Here is a 21,663-nt window from a genome sequence, read left to right on the forward strand (position 1 = left end):
TAAACGTTGTTTAGTCAACTGTGTCATCCTGGATCGAGGTTTGGCGTTTCGTGGCTCCCATTAAAGCGGCACGACATGTCTCACTGCTCAGTCTTTTCTTTGAGCCAGCGCCGGCCCGCGAACGCGCACTATCTAACCCGGAAGTAGATTTGGCTAATGTGCGTCTCCGGAGCGTGCGTCTACCCCCCCCCACCCCGGCCCCACCCCACCCCTCCCGATCCCGATTGTCATTGCCTAACCTTAGCTGTCAAGCAAAGCCAAACTTGAAAGGAGGTATGTGGTTGGCTGGCACGCCATGCTTTACTTGAAACAGAAGGAGCAAGTTTACGTGACTGATAGGAAGAATTGTTGGTTAGCGAGGCATCTTAAATACTGGATTATGCGTGGGCATGGTGATGTGATGAGCGTAGGACTTCCATACTATATATAAATCTGTGAATGAGCAGCGCTCACCGGAATAGTTTTTGAGGATTAAAAAAAAACAACTTCTCCTCTCCCTGTCGCCCTTTTTGCTCACGAGTGTCCCAAGAATCTGCCTAATCTGCCTAATGGCAGGAGCGCCACTGGGTGTGATGCTGGTTTGGCTGTCCATGACTGATATTGCTCACCATGGTCCAAGAAAGGAGTGTGAATGCACTAGGAAAATTAGAGGGAACACTGCATCTAGCGGACAGAAACCGTGTACACTGTACACACAGGAATGGTTAATGTTGCATTAGTATTATTTTTGAAAAATGCCTGTACAGTATGCAATGCATATCATGAACACATATATCCATATACATTGAATGACATTACCATTATTGTCTTCTTATTGTCTTCAGCAAGTGGCCCTGGCCAAGGAGTTTGAGAGTCTTGTACAAGCAGACAAGAGGTTTGAGATCTGTGCTGACGTCATCATGGGTCTGGTTTGCTTCAGGCTTAAGGTAACACCACCCAACTCTAAAATATGTTGTTAGATAAAACCTTTATTTCTAATTGCATTGGCCTGGAGCCAATACGGACTCTGACAGGTAATTATTCCATTCGTCCATATTAGGTTTGGGTTTTTTTGCTGCGGCGTCGGCGCTGGCTTCCTCGTTTCATCACAGCTGCGTGTACCGCCCCAAACACAATGTCGCTCTGTAATTGCTCCGAACTACCAGTGGTTCAGATTGGTGGAAATCAACGGGCTCGGTATAAGATGTATTCTCGGGAGTTCTCACAAAGAACTCACAAAAACCGCAAGAATTCATCTTGCGAGAGCAAGGTTAACCACTAAATGCCACTGGCATCAATATAATAATAATAATTTAAATAAGAATACCATAGTAATAGTAATTAGCTGTGAATAATTTATACTTTATATTTGACATATATTAGACGTGTTGAGAAATATCGATTCTGCAATATATTGCGATATTACAGCACGCAATTCTTATATCGATTCAATATGCGGTCGAATCGATATTTAAACATCAAATTTTATAGAAAATATTCAACAAAAAGTCTTACTTAGGGTTAGCATTTATACTTTAACCATGGAAAAATGTTATATTGATGGAACATTAGGACCTAATGTTTTATTGTAATGCTGTTCAAACATGAAACAGAACTTTCTTAATTACAGTGTTGAAGTTTCAGTTGAATAGATTATCATACAAATCTTATAGTGTACATGTACAAGTTTACTGATTAATATTTTCTAAGTTTGAGCTTTAAAAAAAAAAAGAAAAATCGCAATTATCATTGGCAAATTGCTGCGTGAGGCAATATGATCAATCGCATCACGTTGTTTTGTTTTTCACATGCTCACATCAGTTGTTTTGTTTTTCACACCCTTAAAGGGCTCCAATGAGCTGAATCAGAATCTGCTGAAGAAGATCACAAAGAGCAGAGAGATCCACTTGGTGCCTTGTCATCTGTCTGGGCGCTTTGTCCTGCGCTTCGCCATCTGCTCGCGCACCACCGAGTCTCGTCACATCCGGAAAGCATGGCGGCACATCACACAGCTGACCTTTGAACTCCTGAAAAATCCCATTCAATGAGGACTGAGCAAGCGAGAAATGCCCATATTTCTTAGTTCTTAGTGCTTAGTGCCTTTGTAGCTTTTGTGTCTTGTGTAAAGTGTCATTTTATGAACTCATAAGTCGTTGTGTCAACCTAGCCACCGCACTGAAAAACTGTGGTCTTTGATGAATGTGCAGTACAGTGTTCCCTCGTTTTCCACTGGGGTTAGGTTCCAAAAAATACCCTCAATAAAAGAGATCTGCAAAGTAGTTAGCTTTAAGTTTTTACATTTATTCTAAATGCTTTAAGGTTCTTAATCCCATCACCACAGTTTATACACTTTTCGCATCAAGGTGTAGCAAAAATGGGTCGTCGTTTTGACGAATAAATAATTTGGACGGTACTGAGGGAAGCTGTAATTAACTCACGTTGACTCTGCTTTAGTTAGTAGGAGCAAAACAAATGATAAAATCCTATGTCAGTCGTTCATAATCTGAAGTCACTACATTCAATATCCATGGTTCTTTGTATTAACAAAAATAATAATAATCCATTCGAACACAGATGACTTGGGCGGAATAGAGTTTATAAAAACATGCATTTATTCACTATTGTTGCATGACAGAATCAAAACACTGATTAACTAACTATTCTACCGTAAGAAGAAACTAAATAAAATAACGCTTATGAAAATAGGAAAGGAATCCGAACTAATGAGTGTCGTGTTGTTGGGCGAAGGATTCAAGCGACACGTTGTGGAGTAACTAGATCACATTTATTGTTTTTCTCTGCACGTCTTTCAACATCCAAACAAGCCAGTACACGGCCACCTTAGCACTTCCGATTAGGCCTTTCAAAATAAAACATTGCTTACTTAAACAGATTACACCACATCCCCCTTTCTTTGAAATGAATGCAGATTTACACAAACAATTTTCTGCATGAACAAAACACTGAACAATTTCCAACTCTTTGCTCAAATAACTCAAATCATGTTTATAAATCAAGTCTCTGCGGTTTAACGACAACTCGGCCAAACCTAGTTCTGACAAGACTTGGGGTAACTGCCTTTGGAGACTCAACTACAGTCTCGGGTAGGTTTGGAATGGAAAGAACGCCCTCTGTTGGTCTGCCTGGTGTACTTGGCATTTGCTCAACTTGTGTGACTTCAAGTAGTGGCAATAGATGACGTCTGTTCCTCCTGATGGTTCCGGAAGACTCTCCACCACGTAAGAGCGGGGTGTGGAATGAGGTCAGATGATGGTACCTTCATGAATCCTTTGCGTTCTTTAAGAGACTTAAAAGTTTGGATGTGATGTTCAGCCTCACCATTGCTTTGTGCATATTTTGGACTGCTGGTGATATGACCCCATATGCCAATGAAAAGTCTTTGAACTGTTGGCTTGAAAATTGTGGACCATTATCGCTGTAGAAAATTTCTGGAATGCCATGTCTGGAAAAGATTGACTTTATGTGAACAATAATATCTTCTGATCTCATGGGAGTCAGTTTGGCTATCTCCACAAATCTAGAGTAGTAGTCCACTAGAAAAATATAGTTGCTGTTGTTCAGAGTGAAAAGATCTGCTCCAACTTTTTGCCATGGTCTCTCAGGGAGCTCACTGGGCTTCAAAGGCTCCACTGGATTATCACGTTCCTTAATGCATATAGTGCAATTTCTCACAAGATCGTTCACTTGGCTACTTAAACCAGGCCACCACACAGACTCTCGAGCTCTTTCCCTGCATCTAGACATCCCTTGATGTCCCTCATGAAGCGCTACGAGGGCGGAGTTGCGCAAAGCGGGAGGGATAACTAGTCTGCTGCCCTTCAGTAACAGTTTGTCCTGTACAGTTAAAGTGTCTCTGTGTGGCCAATACGCTTTGATAGCACCTGCCATCCTTTCTGACAATATGACATGACTTCTGAACATGTGCTGTCTGTTCTGAGCTGTTCTTTTAGCTTAATGAGGTATGTTGGGCTTGTAGGTAGACTTTTAATAAATTCATCCACATAGATCTTTGTGTCCTCCAACAATTCTGCTGTAGCTTTAGAATCTGGTTCATGCTCGGCAGGTGCGCGTGACAATGTGTCTGCTGTGAAGAGTGCCTTGCCTGGTGTGTGTGAGATGGAGAAACTGTACCTCATGAGCCTAAGTCGGAACCTCTGGATCCTGGGTAGATGCTTATGGAATCTGATTTGTGCCAAAAAGAATCAAGCAAAACTTCTTGAAGCGTAAACAAAACTAAAAGGAGTCAAGCAAAATTGCTTGAAGTGTAAACAAAACTTTTAGTTTCAAGCAAAACTTTTTGAAGTGCAAACAAAAATTAAGACTTTAGAAAAATGTTTGTCCTCGATGACATCATTTTTCATTTACGCTTCGTGGTTTTCCCTTTACGCTCCCTCGTTTTTCGTTTACGTCCCCTTGTTTGCGCTTCCTTCTTTTGCGTTGACGTTCAGAGTTTTGCTTCTGTCTTTTGGCACAAACCTCACACAGATTTGTGCCAAAAAGAATCAAACAAAACTTTTAGAAGCGTAAACAAAACTACAAGGAGTCAAGCAAAATTGCTTGAAGTGCAAACAAAACTTTTAGTTTCAAACAAATTTTTTTGAAGTGCAAGCAAAAACTATGATTTAGAAAAACGTTTGCTCTCAATGACATAATTTCTCACTTACGCTCCCTGTTTTTTGTTTACGCTCCCTCGAATTTCATTTACGCTCCTTCGATTTTCGTTTACGCTCCCTCGTTTGCGCTTCCTCATTTTGCGTTGAAGCTCAGACTTTGAACGTTTTATTGACGATTATTTTTATAGCTGCGCGATGGATGATCTGGCGGCTAGTCGTGATAATCCCTCGAAAAAAAGGAAAAATGACTCGTCAACAGATACGGACGATTTAGCAACCGCCGACGTATCGGTGAGTATGCTGGATTCCATAAATAAAAAACTTGACGTCCTCTGTCTTATCCGCGAGGACGTCAAAGAATTAAAGGCAAGTTTGGAATTCGTTAGCCAACAGGTAAGCGATCTCCAACGAGATAACTCCGAGCTACGCTCCTCTCTCGTCGCTGTCACAGCCGAGTTGGAGACGATTAAAAAGGAAAACAAAATGCTAAAGGAAACGGTCTTAGATGTTCAATCCCGTAGTATGCGGGAAAATCTAATATTCTCAGGTATATCCGAAAATGCCCCAGAAAATCCTGAGCTCGAGATAAAAAATTTTATGACATTATCGCTAAAGATCCCTTAGGAGACGGTAAATAATATCTCTTTTCACCGTGTACACCGGCTCGGAGCTCGTAAGGGCAATAAGCCCCGTCCTATTATTGCTAAGTTTGAACATTTTAAACATAAAGAATTGGTAAAAAGTAAAGGACGGGAGCTCAAAGAGACCTCTTTCGGGATGAATGATCAATTCCCAAGAGAGATAAACGAGCGGCGAAAAGTTCTGTTTCCTATAATGAAACAAAATAGACAGGAGGGTAAACGGACTTCGATGGTCGTTGATAAATTATATATCGACGGCCAGCTATTCCGAAACCCAACCTCGACCCCTTGGCTGTTCTAACTGATAATTGGCAGAGCCGAGTATTGTGTGATTATTTGACGTATGTATATGTATATGTATGTGTATGTATATGTGTATATATGTGTATATATATATATATATATATATATATGTATATGTATGTGTATGTATATGTATGTATATGTATGGATAATGGGTTACGAAATAGAATATGAATTTATATTATGCATAGGCTATATAGTAATAATAATAATAATAATAATAATAATAATAATAATAATAATAATAATATAACAATATATTTAAAAAAATAATAATAATAATAATAATCTCGCTTAGGTCACTATTTACTGGTGTATTGTTATGTTGAATCCCCCACAGATTTCCTTCACACTCACTTCCCCCCTCGTTTCTTCACTATTATACTTATCTACTTGTTATCTCTCTCTTTATATAAATTATACAAATTGCCTAATTACTCTTTTGCTATCCTACAATATGTTAATATTAATAAGTAGCTTATATAGATGTATTCATAAGACTGAGTCTATATTGCCTGTATGCAGAAATTAGTTCTGGTCTCTTGGAATGTGTGTGGCGCTCGCTCCCAGGCAAAAAGAATAAAAATTTTAGACCATCTCTCAAAATTTAAGGCAGATATTTGTCTCCTACAAGAAACCCACTTACAAAAATCAGAAGAAAAATTATTTATAGATAAAAATTTTAGTCAAGTTTACTCTGCCTCCTATAATAGTAGACAAAGAGGTGTCTCTATACTTATACATAATAATTTATTCTTTACTCTAAATAATATAGTAACAGATTTAGAGGGCCGATATATTATTATCCAGGTAACTATATTTAATAAAGTATATACAATTGGTAATTTATATGCCCCAAATAATGATGACCCTGATTTTTTCCATGAATTTTTCTCTCGGTTACTCGATTTAGCAACAAATTCTACTATTATTATTGGAGGTGATTTTAACACGGTCTTAAACCCGTTAATAGATCGTTCTAATAATACGATATATACAAGGCGATTACGATCCGCTAAAGTAATAGATGAATATATGGATGATTTTGGCCTCAGCGATGGCTGGAGACTTCAAAACCCAACTAAGAAGGAATTTACTTTCTTCTCTGCTGTGCACCGATCATTCTCAAGAATTGATTTTTTCCTTACAAATAATTCTATTGTTGATAAAACTGCTATAAAAATACATTCTATAATTATAAGTGATCATGCACCAGTCTCCCTCACTCTACAAATTGATTCTACCTTTAAACCTCCCCCGATATGGCGTTTTAACATCTCATTACTGAAAGACGTAGAGTTTGATAAAATTATTAGAAGGGAGTGGGCAGATTTTTTGGAAATAAATGACTCTCCAAATATATCTCCATCTCTTCTCTGGGAAGCAGGGAAAGCGGTAATTAGAGGGAAAATTATATCATATTCAACTTATAAAAAGAAACAGGATCAAAAATTAGAAAAATACCTGGAAGATAAAATTAAACAACTAACGGATGAATATGCATTAAACCCAAATAATCAAATATGGATAGAACTACAGAATACAAAAATACAGTTAGATAACATGTTATCTAAAAAGACAGAGTTTATAATACAACAGTTGAGATATAATAATTTTGAACATAATAATAAATCAGGTAAATTCCTGGCAAATCAACTTCAACGGAATCGGGAAAAATCTCTTATAACGGCTATTAAAGATATAAACGGTGAATGCACACAATCACCAGAAGAAATTAACCATATTTTTTATAACTATTATCGAAATCTATACACAGAAATTAATAAACCTAACCCTGAATATATTGAGGTATTCCTAAACAGCTTAAATATACCTCAGTTATCTATTGAACATAAAGATATTCTCGATACCCCGCTTACTATAGATGAGTTGTATCGTGCTTTAGACAATATGCCTAATGGCAGAGCACCTGGTCCAGACGGCTTTCCGGCTATATTTTTTAAACATTTCTGGTTAATGTTTGCTCCATTATTTCTGAGAGTAGTAACTGAAATTAAAAGTAAGGGTGATATACGTCAAGATATGAATATAGCAGCAATTAAACTTTTATTAAAGCCAGAAAAAGACCCCACCCTCCCGTCAAGTTACCGACCGATATCACTAATTAATACCGATATTAAAATTATCGCTAAGGCCTTGGCATCTCGACTAGAGACAGTAATCTCGACAATTATTCATAGTGATCAAACAGGTTTTATTAAAGGTCGTCATTCTACTAATAATATTAGGAGACTCTTTAACTTGATTAGTATGTCACAGCGGTATGATAAAAAGGCAGTTGTCATTTCGCTGGATGCAGAAAAAGCATTCGATAAAGTTAACTGGTCCTTCCTCTTTGCTGTCTTAAATAAATTCGGCTTCGGGGAGTCATTCATTCAATGGGTCTCAATATTATATGATTCTCCTAAAGCTACAGTTACTACTAACGGGATTACATCACAGAGTTTTACTCTACAAAGAGGAACAAGACAAGGGTGCCCAATGTCTCCTTTATTATTTGCTATATTTATTGAGCCGCTTGCATTAGCTATACGTCAGGATAGACGGATCCAAGGAATCCACTCCGGGACAATAGAACATAAAATTAATCTATATGCCGATGATATATTACTCTATTTAGAAGAACCTGCTATCTCGCTAGGGGAAGCATTTAACTTAATAACTAAATTCTCTCACTTATCAGATTACTCTATTAACTGGACAAAATCAACATTATTACCTATTACAGAAAATTCATGGAATCCTACAAGTCAGGATCCACACTACTCCTTTCCTACAGGTAATTTAAAATACTTAGGTGTTAAAATTTCACCTAAGTTAACTGAATTAACTTCTTTAAATTTTTCACCATTATTGGATAGTATCCGTAGTGACCTGGAGCGCTGGAATAATCTTCCGATCTCTTTAATAGGACGGATAGCTACTATAAAAATGAAAGTTTTACCAAAGATTAATTATTTATTTTCAATGATTCCATTTAAACCTACGTCTAACTGGTTCCAATCGCTGGACTCTGCTATCATAAAATTCTATTGGAATAAAAAAAAAAGCCAAAATTAGTCTATCTACTCTTCAGGAAAGTAAATCTAAAGGAGGTTTAGAGGCACCAAACTTTATGTACTATTATTTAGCTAATCAACTACAATATCTTGTACCATGGATACAACCCAACAGAGATACTAACTGTTGGTTGGAATTGGAGCAGAAGGATTGTAATAATCTTAGACTGTCAGATTTACTCTTTATTACAAAATCAATAAGACGACATAATTGTTTTAAAAACCCAATGATAGCCGCCACCCTGACTGCCTGGTGGAAGGCATTAGAAATTACAAACTCCCAATTGGCGCCCTGTGGGCTCTCTCACATTTGGCATAACCCCGACTTTCAACTTAATAATCAGTCGTTCCATTTAAGCTTATGGGAGCAGAAAGGAATTACACACCTTCATCATCTTTTCTCAGATAATAAGTTTATATCGTATACAAACTTGGTCCAGAAATATGAAATAAAAAAGGGAAATTTCTTACATTATCTGCAAGTTAAAAATATGGTTAAGAAACAAATCCCAACACTTCAGGATACGCTCCAACTGCCTGTCTTAGCTAAAGATATTATAAAGCTTTCTCCAACAACAATAAAGAAAATATCAAAAATATATAAGTTATTTTTATACACAAATAAAACGTATTTACCGACTTTAAAATGGGAAAAAGACTTGTCTATAGTTCCGGAACCAGACTTTTGGACCCAAATCTGTGAAAATGTATTTAAAATGACCAAACAGACAAATTTGCAACTTATCCAATATAAGATACTTCATAGAACATATATTACACAGTATATGATGAAAAAAATGGGACTCGCTGACTCCGACATTTGTCTCCAGTGCTCACAAAACACTGCCGATACTTATCTTCATGCTTTATGGTCATGTACTCCAGTGCTGCATTTCTGGACTAAAATCTTGGAAAAGCTCGCTGATATATTAAACTGTAGGCTTCCTTTAATTGGAAAAATAAACAATCTCTAAATATCGACCACTGGTTAAACTTACTAATAAATTATATCTCAATGGAAAAAATCTCTGCCTTAAATAAAAATCAAGTATCAAGATTTAAACAAATATGGTCTATGTACATAGAATATTTTAATCTCAATTTGGCAACTTAATCCTGCCAAGATTCTGCCTGTTAACGAGAGCCACCACATCGTTACAACTTCTGTTTTCGCTGCTTCTGTATTTGGTATTTTGTATCTGATTGTTTTTATTTTTATATAGTCAGGAACCTAGTTGCTGCTAGTGGGCTCGAGCATACCACACTATACGACACTATACTCATTAACTCCTTAAGATTTATTTCTAGTGGGCACTAAGCATCAACACTTGGTGTTACTGCATGCTAATTAGTCAATTTTCTTGACGCCGTCCCCTGTGGTCGGGCGGGGGTGGTTCTGCTCCCCCCCGTTGTCTGCTCGGTGGCGGTTGCGTCTTGGCCGCTCCCTGGGCCCCCTGTGGGGTGCGGTGTTGGGGTGCTTCCCCTGGTGCCCGGGGCGGTGCCGTCCAGGCGCCGGCGGCGCGGTTCGGGGTGGGTGGGCCTCCGGTGTGCCCCGTAACCACCGACTCTGCACCGGTCGGCTTGTTTGGGGGGGGGGTGGAGGTATGGGTGGTTGGGGGGTTGGGTGTTGGGGGTCGGGGTGTGTTCAGGGGTTTGGGGGTCGGGGGTGGTGGGGCCTGTGTCGTGGTGGGTGGCGGGTTTGGGTGGGGTGCGGGGGGGTCGTGGGGGGATGGGGGCTGGGGACCGGTGGGGCGCTGTGGGGGCCCGCTGGGCCTCGTTCTGCGGCCTTGGGCTCGGGGGTGTGGGCCGGGGCTGGGGCGGGGGTGTTCCGGGCGTCTGGGTCAGCTCGCCGACCGGTGTCCGCTCGGGTGGCTTGGGGGTGGCCTTGGTGCTGCCGTGGCCTGGGGATTCCGGGGGTGGGGGTGGGGAGTGCTCGCTTTGCTGGACCGCGGTTGACGGCTTCTTTCTTTGGTGGTGGTCCTTATGCATGCCAGATCCGTCGCACCAGCATCTACTGAAACTCTACAGAAGTAGCCTCTCCCTCCCACAGCCCCTTGAATCAGTGGGTGCTGGTGTCTGTGGTTCTCACTTTGCTTTATCTATCCTGGACTCTATTTATCTATCCTTCTTCTCTTTAGTTTTTCCTCTGGTCACTTGAGATCTTAATTTATTAGAAGTATGAGGTTTCTGGGGTTGGCATAAGACTCTGGTTTTGTAACCACGTAGGAGGGGTCTTGTTGGTGCTGGACTTCACTTTGATGGATTGGATGTACTGGCTTCTTTGGATCTCACTCTGCCTTATCGATCCTTCCCTCCTTCCTCTCTTTAGTTTTTCCTCTGGTCTCTTGAGATCTCGCTAAATTTGCTGGAATCTAGAGGCTTCCGGGGTTGGCGTAAGACTTTGATTTTGTAATCATGGGGAAGGCAGGAAGTGTTTGGTCGGTGCTGGATTTCACTTTGATTTACCTTTCTTTTCTCTTTATTTCTTTTTTTTTCTGACCTTTTCTCTGGTCTCCTGACCATTTAAACCTCACGATTCTGGCAAGATTCTGAAGTACCTGGTTAAGGCGAAGGGTAATGGGATATTTATAAGGTTTTAGATGAATTAATGAGTATAAATTTATACGTATTTGCACGCACGCACGCACGCACGCACGCGCACGCACACAAACGCACACAAACGCACGCACACACAAAAAAAAAAAAAAAAAAAAAAAGAGCAATGATGACAAGACGTTGAATCGGTAAGACTACCGAATGAACAATTCTAAGCTCTTTAAAAAAAAATAAAAAAATAAAAATAAAAATACAAATTGAAACATTTATGCAATGTCTGTATTATGTCTATCAGTGTTACTAATATTCTGATGTGATCAATATTTTCTCTTCTGGTTCACAAGACAAAGCTAAAAGTTAACCTATGTAGGATGATGATTGTGTTTTGATAATGACCCATCTAATATAAAGGGGGAAATATACTGGACCTTTACCTGACAGTTTTAGAAATCATTATTTATTTATGGCATAAATATTTTGTTTGTACAGGTGCCAGCATGCAGTCATACGCTGAGTCACTTGGAGGACACTCTAGCGACATGTCTCTTTGGTATGCATTATTGTCTGTGTGTGCGTGGAGGAGACACTGCATGCTGTTCAGCACCACCTCTGACGGTCGGCGAGGAACGAAATAGAACTACCCATTGATCCATCAGTGAGACGGTGGCAAATGGTATGACATCAAGGTGCAGTCAAGTCTAGCATCTGAAGATTCTGTTTGCTGTTTGGAGAGAATGTCACTGTACCTTTGCCCAGAAATTGAAGAAATTATGCTTCCAAGACATCTTCCAATTTTGAGTTTGAAATATTGAGTACAAGTTAAAACATATCAAGATTTACAGAAAAAAATAAAATAAAATGCTGTATTCAAAATGAAGAATAAACCAGATGAATTTGAAATGTTTTATTTGATGAAAGGTCCAGAAGGGCTGTTGTGTCAGCGTTGATTTGAAGATCAGCTGACTTGCTTGACTGCTGGCTGATGAAGTGGGTTATCCTTTGACGGGCTATTTCCTCCACCTAGTAGCAAGATATTCATACTTTTGAGATTATGTTCAATACAACAAGCCATAATAACATTTGTCCTCGTTATGTTAACAAAATGGCTTGCTGACACTCCTCACATCTCTGCAACACTGACAGACATGTCAAAGGCAGAGGTGCAGAGTAGCCAATATATGTACTCGAGTAATTATTAGTGTTGTTCCGATACTGATATCGGCCGACACTGCATTAAAATAGTGGTATCGTGAGTACTCACAAGTAACATGCCGATACCATTAATTCCTAATATAGGATTTTGGATGCAGCATCTTGCGTCTTGCTCGTGCACGACATTCACTGATATGCGACATGTTCACTGCATGCCGATCTAAGATGTCCTATTTGCCCTTGAATGCTCTGAACCAATGGCAGGACAGCTTTTTCATGTTGAGGGAAAAAAACCTTAAGTATCGGCATGGCATCGGCTGATACTGCAAAGCTGGGTATCGGTATCGGGGGCAAAAAAACGGCATCGGAACAACACTAGTAAATATACTAAAAGTTAAAATAAGTTAGTAAAGAGTTTTTGTTTTGTTTTTTGCAAAACTTCAGTACTATGAGTAATGACAGCATTGGTGCCTGATTTACTGTTTGCAAAGCATACATGACTGCGATTGGCTGGCAACCAGTACAGGGTGTCCCCTGCCTACTGCCCAGAGCCAGCTGAGATAGGCGCCAGCACCCCCCGCGACCCTTGTGAGGAATAAGCGGTAAAGAAAATGGATGGATGAAAGCATACATGATTGTAAAATTACAAATATTTTGCAAGAAACTAATCTAGGGTATGATGGTTCAGGTTAAAATAGCCGCTTAAAGACTTGCTCACATGAAAACGTTTTCATTTTTATAATAGGAGTACAGATACTTCAATATGTTACTGAAGTACAAGGAAAAATCACAAAGCTAGTCTAAGCGGCACAATTTATTCAAAACGTTGCCCAAGTTAGAAGTAGTATTTATACACTTGAGTACTGTCCACGCCTGGTCATAGGTTATCTTTTAAAACATCCAATAGGCCTACTGAGTTCTATAAGTGATACTCCAGTTTATCTTAATTTTCATAACTAAGCTGCATTTGCCTCCGTACGTAGGTAAATTCGAAGTCCATCCATCTATCCATTTTCTTAACCCCTTATTCCTCACAAGGGTCGCGGGTGCTGGAGCCTATCCCAACTGGCTTCGTGCTGCCAATCCAGGAACTCGAAGTCTGTTTTGGTGCATTTGCAATTCACTATCATGCCTCGCTGCTGAGAACGTTACACATGCCTGCACAGACACTGCAATCGCTGGTTATTGGGTCTGGATTTTCAGCTGTTGGTCCATTTAACATCGACGAAATAAAGAGAATACATACATATATGTGCCTTCGGTGACATTTTTCACTCTCCCAAATGTCTCCCGGGCCATGGTAAAGTTTTAATGCAGAGCTGCCTTCCTTCGATCACGGTCACCATAATAGCCAGTCACACGCCAGCAGACACCAAAGCAGCAGAGGTTTGTTGTAAACATAATACATCTATTTAGGATATTTATGATGAAAAAACGAGTTGATACACGTTACTTAAGATGTGACTCGTAAAAACACAAGTCCACGCCGGAGTATCGCTGCATTGTTTGTCTCAAAGCAAAATGGCCGCTGCACATGCGCAATACACTGTTCTGGCGGAACAGAAAAGCATAGATCACCGCTTTACAAGTAAAAATCCGTGGTATTGATACATCCGGGCCACTGAGTTGTCACTCAAGAAAAACCAGCCAATGAAAATGCATTCTCTATTAAGCCCGCCCACCCGTGATGTTTGTGCCAAAAGTCAAAAGCAAAAGTCTGAGCTTCAACGCAAAATGAGGAAGCGCAAACGAGGGAGCGTAAACGAAAATCGAAGGAGCGTAAATGAAAATCGAGGGAGCGTAAACAAAAAACAGGGAGCGTAAGTGAGAAATGATGTCATCGAGAGCAAACGTTTTTCTAACTCATAGTTTTTGTTTGCACTTCAAAAAAATTTGTTTGAAACTAAAAGTTTTGTTTGCACTTCAAGCAATTTTGCTTGACTCCTTGTAGTTTTGTTTACGCTTCAAAAAATTTTGTTTGATTCTTTTTGGCACAAATCTGTGTGAGATTTGTGCAATAAGTCAGAAGCAAAACTCTGAACGTCAACGCAAAAGAAGGAAGCGTAAACAAGGGGACGTAAACGAAAAACGAGGGAGCGTAAAGGGAAAACCAGGAAGCGTTAATGAAAAATGATGTCATCGAGGACAAAATTTTTTCTAAAGTCTTAATTTTTGTTTGCACTTCAAAAAGTTTTGCTTGACTCCTTTTAGTTTTGTTTACGCTTCAAGAAGTTTTGCTTGATTCTTTTTGGCACAAATCTGATTCCATAGATGCTCTGTTAGTGCTTGACGTCCCACAAGGCTGATGAGTGGCTTGTGGTCAGTCTCCATGGAGAAGTGTCTCCCGATGAGAAAATCTTTACATCTTTCACATCCCCACGTTAGTCCAAGCGCCTCTTTCTCTACTTGTGTATACCTTTGCTCTGTCTCTGTTAGGGATTTGAAGCATAAGATACAGGTCTCCACTCCTCACCCTCTTTCTGAAAAATGACTGCTCCAAGACCGTAGGATGAGGCATCTGCTGAAAGTTTCAGCTCTTTTTTCGGGTCATAGAGTGTGAGCACCGGTGTTGATGTCAGATCATTTTTCAATTGATCGAATGCTTTTTGTTGTGCGAAGCTCCAAACTCATTTTTCTTTGACACCAGGTCTCTGAGGGGCTTATCTATTTCAGCCAGTCCTGGAATGAACTTGCCTAACTGGTTGATCATCCCGAGAAAGCTGCGTACATCTCCAACATTTGATGGCTCTCTCATCGATCTGACAGCTCTGATGTTGTCCGGATCTTGTTGGAGTCCTTCTGCAGACAAAATGTGCCCGAGGAACTTTACCTCATGCTGCTCAGTTCATATTTCTCCATATTTAATGTCACACCTGCCTCTTGTAGCTTCGTAAGCACTGTGTGAAGTCCGGTGTTGTGCTCCTGTCCCCAAATAAGGACGTCATCCATATGACAAGCAACACCTGGCAGCCCATTGAGGATCACTGACATTTTCCGCTGAAAATATTCTGGGGCTGAAGCAATTCCGAAGGGAAGTCTATTGAAATGGAATCGTCCGAATGGGGTGATGAATGTCGTGTAGTGTGCCGACTCAGGTGACAATGGAACCTGCCAAAAGCCTCTGTTCACGTCCAACTTGCTGAAGAATTTCGCTCTGGCCAGGGATCCAAGTTTCTGCTCAACTGAAGGCAAAATGTACTTTTCTCTGCACACTGCTTCGTTGAGGTGGGTGAGATCCACACAAATGCGCACTGAGTCATTTTTTGTTGGCACGGGGACCATACCTGAGCACCACTCAGTTGGCTCCTCGACTTTGCTGATTACACCCATCGACTCCACTCTTTCCAGTTCCTGTTTCACTTTTCCCAGCAATGGAATCGGTACACGTCTCGGTGTAGCAAGGGAAAAAGGTACAGCATCAGGCCTCAACTTAATAGTATAAGGCTGCTGCATCAAACCCAAACCTTGACATAACTTTGGGTAGTTCTCATTCAACACTTTGATGTCTATGCTCTCTGTTCTAGACACAAGATTTAGCTTGACACTTGCTGGTCTGCTTAACAGAGCCACGTGCAAATCTTTGACAACATACAACTTTTCCTGTATTTTGCGTTCACCTTTGCACAGTGTTTCGTTACACGTGCCCAATACATTGAGTGGAGTTCCATCTGGTCCAAATAATGGTTTATCTGGTTTACACAACTGTCACATTTTTGTTTATACCGTAGTACATCTGGGCTGGTATCACAGACACATCAGCACCAGTGTCTATTTTAAATCTGACTTTGTGATTCCGGACAGTAAGTTCTGCATACCACGGATCAGAACCTGCGTCTACAGAACCGAGGAACAGGGGTGTGTCATTACATTTCTCTCTTTCTACCACATGCACAGATTTAACAGATCTATATACTTTACTGTAATGATCTCTTTTTCTACATGTATGACAATTTACATCTTTTGCTGGGCTCCTTTACCATGTGTCGGGGTTTTCCCGGATATGGAGCAAGGTATCTCCGTTGATGTTTTGGACTTTGTTGGACATTTTGTTTGACTTAGAGGCTTGAAGGTTGGATGCTTTTGTTTCTTGTATTTTGCCGTTACAGCATCTATTTCTGCCTTATTTTCCCCTCTGATATGTTTGTTGACTTTTGATGACTTCAGATTGCCGGGCTTGATTCACTGCTTTTTCTAGTGTTAAATCCTTGTCCATCTGAAGTCTTTCCGCCAAGCTGGTATCCCTCAGTCCCACGACGAGGCTATCTCTTATTAACTCATCATGCAGTGCTGCGTAGTTGCAGTTTTCAACTAAAGCATAAAGCGCTGTGACAAACGAGTCAACTGTCTCATTACTTTGCTGCACTCTTTGATTAAACCTGGCTCTTTCATAGATAATGTTTTTCCTTGGCACAAAGTATGTGTCTAACGTGTCTCTTACTGCTTGGTATTGCTGTCTTTGGGCATCTGACATTGCTTGACCTCAAAGAATATCGTCTGCTTCATCCCCCATACAGTAGATGAGCGTGTTCACCTGGTTAGCCTCAGAGCTAAGGTGTAGGTTGCTAGCCAGTCGGAATCTTTCAAATCTCCGTATCCACTTCTCCCACTGCTGTGGCTTGGTAAAATCAAATGCTTCAGGAGGCTGAATCGTGAACGTAGCATTCAGGGGTGGATTGGCATTAGCATTATTGCCGTCATTTGCTCCTAGCTGGGGCGCTAGCACGAGAGGCTGTGCGGCCTGCGCATTTGCTCCCGCCTCACCTTGCGACATTTTTCAGTCCAAGTCAGATATACTTGTCCCCTCCCAGATGGCTCACTTTCACTCCCCCGGCGTAGAAGCTCTCACTGCCGCTTCACTTCTGACACCATGTTGTGTTGTTGGGCAAAGGATTCAAGCGACACGTTGTAGAGTAACTAGATCGCATTTATTTTTCTCTGCATGTCTCTCCACATCCAAACAAGCCAGCACATGGCCACCTTAGCACTTCCGGTTAGGCCTTGCAAAATAAAACATCGCTTACTTAAACAGATTACACCACCCACGAGGAAACAGGTAAGGAAAAATTTAACATGCCAGCTTTGAGATGGGAAAATGTAAGCTGCACACAGCGGTATGTCGAATTGGTGATCAAACGTGCACTTACAATTTGGGCGTCACGCGAGCAAAAAGGGAAAGCCGTTTGAAAAAAAGTTGATGTCCGTTAAACAGGGGCAAGAAAAATCACAAGGTATTCCACAGGTGGGGCGAGGAAGGCACCGCTTCAAGGTCGGTGCAACTCGGCTTCCCCGGTTGGTGAGTCAGCACTTCTGCCGGAGTTATCCTTTCGGTGCGGGATGCAGAACGGTGCAGCTCTGGTGCGGCCGGCGGGTGTTAGGAGATGAGTCTCCGCTGTCCAAACTTAGGTGTTAGAGCTCGGGTCCACTGCATACCTGGGGAGGCAAGAGCCATTGGAGGAACTTGCACCGCTTTGGGGCGCCCGTGCACAGGATGGAGCAGGTGACGCACACTGCAAGAGTCCCACTGTCGTTGCGGGGTGAAACACTGGGTCGCGGAGCTCGTCGGTGACGTGTGGTCGGTGACGTGTGACGTTAGTGGAGCGCGGTGGATGGGACCGCAACTGCGCTGGTAAAACTAGTCGCTGAGAGAACATAGGCGCCACTTGTTTGGAGAAACGTAGCACGGCACTGGAGAGTCTTTTGCAGTTTTGGAATGGAAGAGCGTCCTGAACGGAAGACAAGTCTTTAATGGAAGAAAAAAAAAAAGCAAGGGGGGCTCGCGACGGTTGTTTTAAATGATGTGGGTGTGTCTAATAGGGGGTGTGGGGACAATCCCTTCTTTTCACTCAACACATGTCCGAAGACTTAAAAAACAAATTATTAAAGGATTAATTATTAAGCATTAAATTTGGTCATGCTGGCAAGTCAGTTTTCCCACAAAAAAAAAACCCAAAAACATTTCGCACACATCGCGATTGAGACATCATGAAATAATTTTGTGATGAAGTTTGTTGGCCTTGTCTGACTAAGCTGACAGATACTGGTTACATTTCATTCCTTATGGGATGCAAATGAGATATGACTTTCATACATACAAAAACATAATGTAAATCATTCGTTGTTAAGTTATCTATCAAGAATTGACTTTGTATAAACTTGTAAGATGGCTTGGTTTAGTATAAAGCAGTGGTGTCCAATCTACGGCACAGGGGCCATTTGCGCCCCTGTCCATTTTTTAGTGGCCCGCGACATATGCTAAAAATGGCATTTGACTCATCCATCCATTTTCTTGACCGCTTATTCCTCACAAGGGTCGTGGGAGATGCTGGCGCCCATCTCAACTGGCTCTGGGCAGCAGGTGGGGGACAACCTGGACTGGTTGCCAGCCAATCGCAGGGCACACAGAGACGAACAACCATCCACATACCTAGGGACAATTCAGAGCGCCCAATTAACCTGCCATTCATGTTTTTGGAATGTGGGAGGAGACCGGAGCACCCGAAGAACACCCACGCGGGCACGGGGAGAACATGCAAACTCCACCCAGGAAGGCCGGATTGTGGACTCCTCAGAAGTGGGAGGCGGACGTGCTAACCAGTCATCCACCGGGCCGCCCGGCATTTTACTCAATTCAAATAAAATAAAAACAAAAATGTTTGGAGATGGTCAAAGTAAGAAGGGAGGGTATCGAAACACAGGTGCTATTAAAGGTTATTTTAGTTTACTACAACTAACGAAAAAACTAAAATTAAACAATTTCGTTAACGAAATAAAACAAAAACGAAGATGCTTTTAAACAAAAAGATAACTAACTGAAATTACATTTTATGTTTACAAAACTAACTAAAATAAAACTATAATTATAGCAAAAATGTCCTTCGTTTTAGTCTTTGCTAATTAATTTAATTCATGAGCCTTTGGGGATGATTTTAAACGTGACTTTTAGTTGATTTATCTTGATATCAACCGGAATAATGACGTCGCGCCCATGGTGTTTTTTAAATGTTGTGCACGAGTAATACACATTTAAAAAATATATATATATAAAAACATTTTAAACTAAAATGAAAAATTCCAAAACTATAATAATCCTACTGCCATATTACAAATAAATTTGTTTATACACTGTAGAATTTTTATAAATATTCAAAAGCACAAATAAATTATTTGTACAATTTTTAGGACTAAACACAATTTCTCTTCATAACATTATGTGGCCCTTGCGTCCTTCTGATTTTCTGTATGTGGCCCTTAAATGAAAAAGTTTGTACACCCCTGAAAAAAAGGTACATGAGGATAATTCCGATTGTTACCACTTGATGGCAATCTTGCTCTATCTAAATGTTCCAGGGTTTGGTTTTTGATGACTCATGTTAGATCAGAAAAACAGGCCTGGCTTTGTAGCTTATAAAAGATTTGTTCAAATTCCGATGTGCACATATGGGTTGCCAGTAGTTGTAAAAATATGTCATAAACCTGTTGTTCTGGCTTACAGGAAATCCTTTGAAAAACACTTACATTCCTTTTTGGTCTGTTTTAGTTGGCTTCAACCACAGAGTTCATCTAGATTGAGACTATATTCCTCCAGCTAGGAATGTGGTAGAACTGTAGAGAGTTTACTTTGGGGAAAAGAAAAAACAAACAAACAAAAAAAAAAAACATTGAGAGTGAGCTGGGCAATACTTGTTACAAAGGCCCTTACATTTTCATACATTTATCTTGTTTAAACATTTTCAATGTTCAAACCTTCATAAATTTTCTAAAATAGGTACATTACTGTGAATAAAATGCATGCAAAATTGCACTAGAAAAATCCGCGGTACAGCAAGGCTGCGAAAAGTGAACCGCGTTATAGCGAGGGAATACTGTATTGCACTTTGTTTGTGTGTACGCGATGAGTGTTTTGATTTAAGTTATCTGTAAATGTATGTACTTAGTGAAGTCCGAAACTAGTTAGTTTTGATTCATTACAATACTGATTGGTTGGCTGTTTTTTTTGTTTTTTGTTTTGTTTTTTAACACCACTACTTATTGTGATGTGTTTTGTTCATAACATTAGTGATAACAAATTACCTGATTATTATGAAGGATACGTAAAAGAGTAAACCTCCGAAGGCACACTTGAACTTTACTTAAACTTCTGACAGCCACCGTTACTGTAAAACAATGATTGGGAGATGTCAATAATGAACACACAAGTATATAATGCACATGGATATGAATTAAATATGACTAAATTAAACAAAATGGCATTTTACTTTGTCAAATGAACTATACCTTTGGTAACCAGGATTATTCATCAAAACAAATGTCTTCCCCTCTGTGAGCTGTCTCCTTTACTGTGGTGGAGGGGTTTGTGTGTTCCTAGGAGCTAAGTTGTCTGGGGTTTTATGCCCCTGGCAGGGTCACCCATGGCAAACAGGTCCCAAAGTGAGGGACCAGACAAAGCACGACTTACAGATCCCTTATGATGAGTGATAAAAATGTACTTTGTTTTCCCTTGCCGGATGAGGTTCACTGGGGGCCCCGCCTCGGGAGCCAGGCCAGGAGGTGGGGCTTCAAGGCAAGCTCCCATGGGGGCCGGCCCGGCCACCGAAAAAGAAACGTGGGTCCCCCTTCCCATGGGATCACCATCTGTGGGAGGAGCCAAACGGCTGCGTAGTGAGCTGGGTGGCTGTCTGATCCCCGGCTACAGAAGCTGGCTCTTGGGACATAGAATGTCACCACTCTGGTGGGGTAGGAGCCTAAGCTGGTGTGCAAGACAGAATCTATTTGGCATAGTCTCGCCTCCACACACAGCTTGCCCTCTGGCACCGGTCCTCTGGAATTGGTGCTGCACTCTTTCCGCTCTGGAGTTGCCCACGGTGAGAGGTGCAAGCTTGTCGCCTATACATAACATTTAATCCCGGTGGACGTGACATTAACCTTCCTCCACCTTTCGGACAGGTCCTAACTTGTTTGTTCCTATGCACCAAAATGCAGCTCAGAGTACCCACCCTTTTTGGAGTCCTTGGACAATGTGCTGGAGAGCACTCCTCCCTGGTGAAGCTCCACTCACCTCGCGCCTCCTGCTAGACCACTGATGTGTATACAGTGTTCCCTCGGTTTACGCTTGGGTTAGGTTCCAAAAAATACCTGCAATAAATGAAATCCGCGAAGTAGTGAGCTTTATGTTTTACCCATCCATCCATCCATCCATCCATCCATCCATCCATCCATCCATCTTCTACCGCTTATCCGAGGTCGAGTCGCGGGGGCAGGAGCTTTAGGAGGGAAACCCAGACTTCCCTCTCCCCAGCCACTTCAACCAGCTTCTCCGGC

General features: G+C 41.0%; 1 protein-coding gene across 6 annotated transcripts in view; it reads left to right on the forward strand.

Annotated features, from left to right (window-relative positions):
* Window positions 1-13,906, forward strand: part of ddc (dopa decarboxylase) — a 154,074-nt gene extending 140,168 nt beyond the window's left edge. For 3 of the 6 annotated variants that reach the window (XM_077526804.1, XM_077526807.1, XM_077526808.1), the window contains 2 exons: window positions 825-926; window positions 1,827-2,258. In XM_077526804.1, the coding sequence (XP_077382930.1) occupies window positions 825-926; window positions 1,827-2,027 (303 nt within the window). In that variant the 3' untranslated portion in view covers window positions 2,028-2,258. Of the gene's footprint in view, window positions 1-824; window positions 927-1,826; window positions 2,259-11,682 lie in introns of those variants that run through there. The other 3 variants (XM_077526806.1, XM_077526809.1, XM_077526810.1) reach the window with 3 other exon arrangements.
* The last annotated feature ends 7,757 nt before the right edge of the window (window positions 13,907-21,663 follow it).

This window comes from Festucalex cinctus, chromosome 7 (assembly GCF_051991245.1).
Source record: "Festucalex cinctus isolate MCC-2025b chromosome 7, RoL_Fcin_1.0, whole genome shotgun sequence".
NCBI classification, from domain to species: Eukaryota; Metazoa; Chordata; class Actinopteri; order Syngnathiformes; family Syngnathidae; genus Festucalex; species Festucalex cinctus.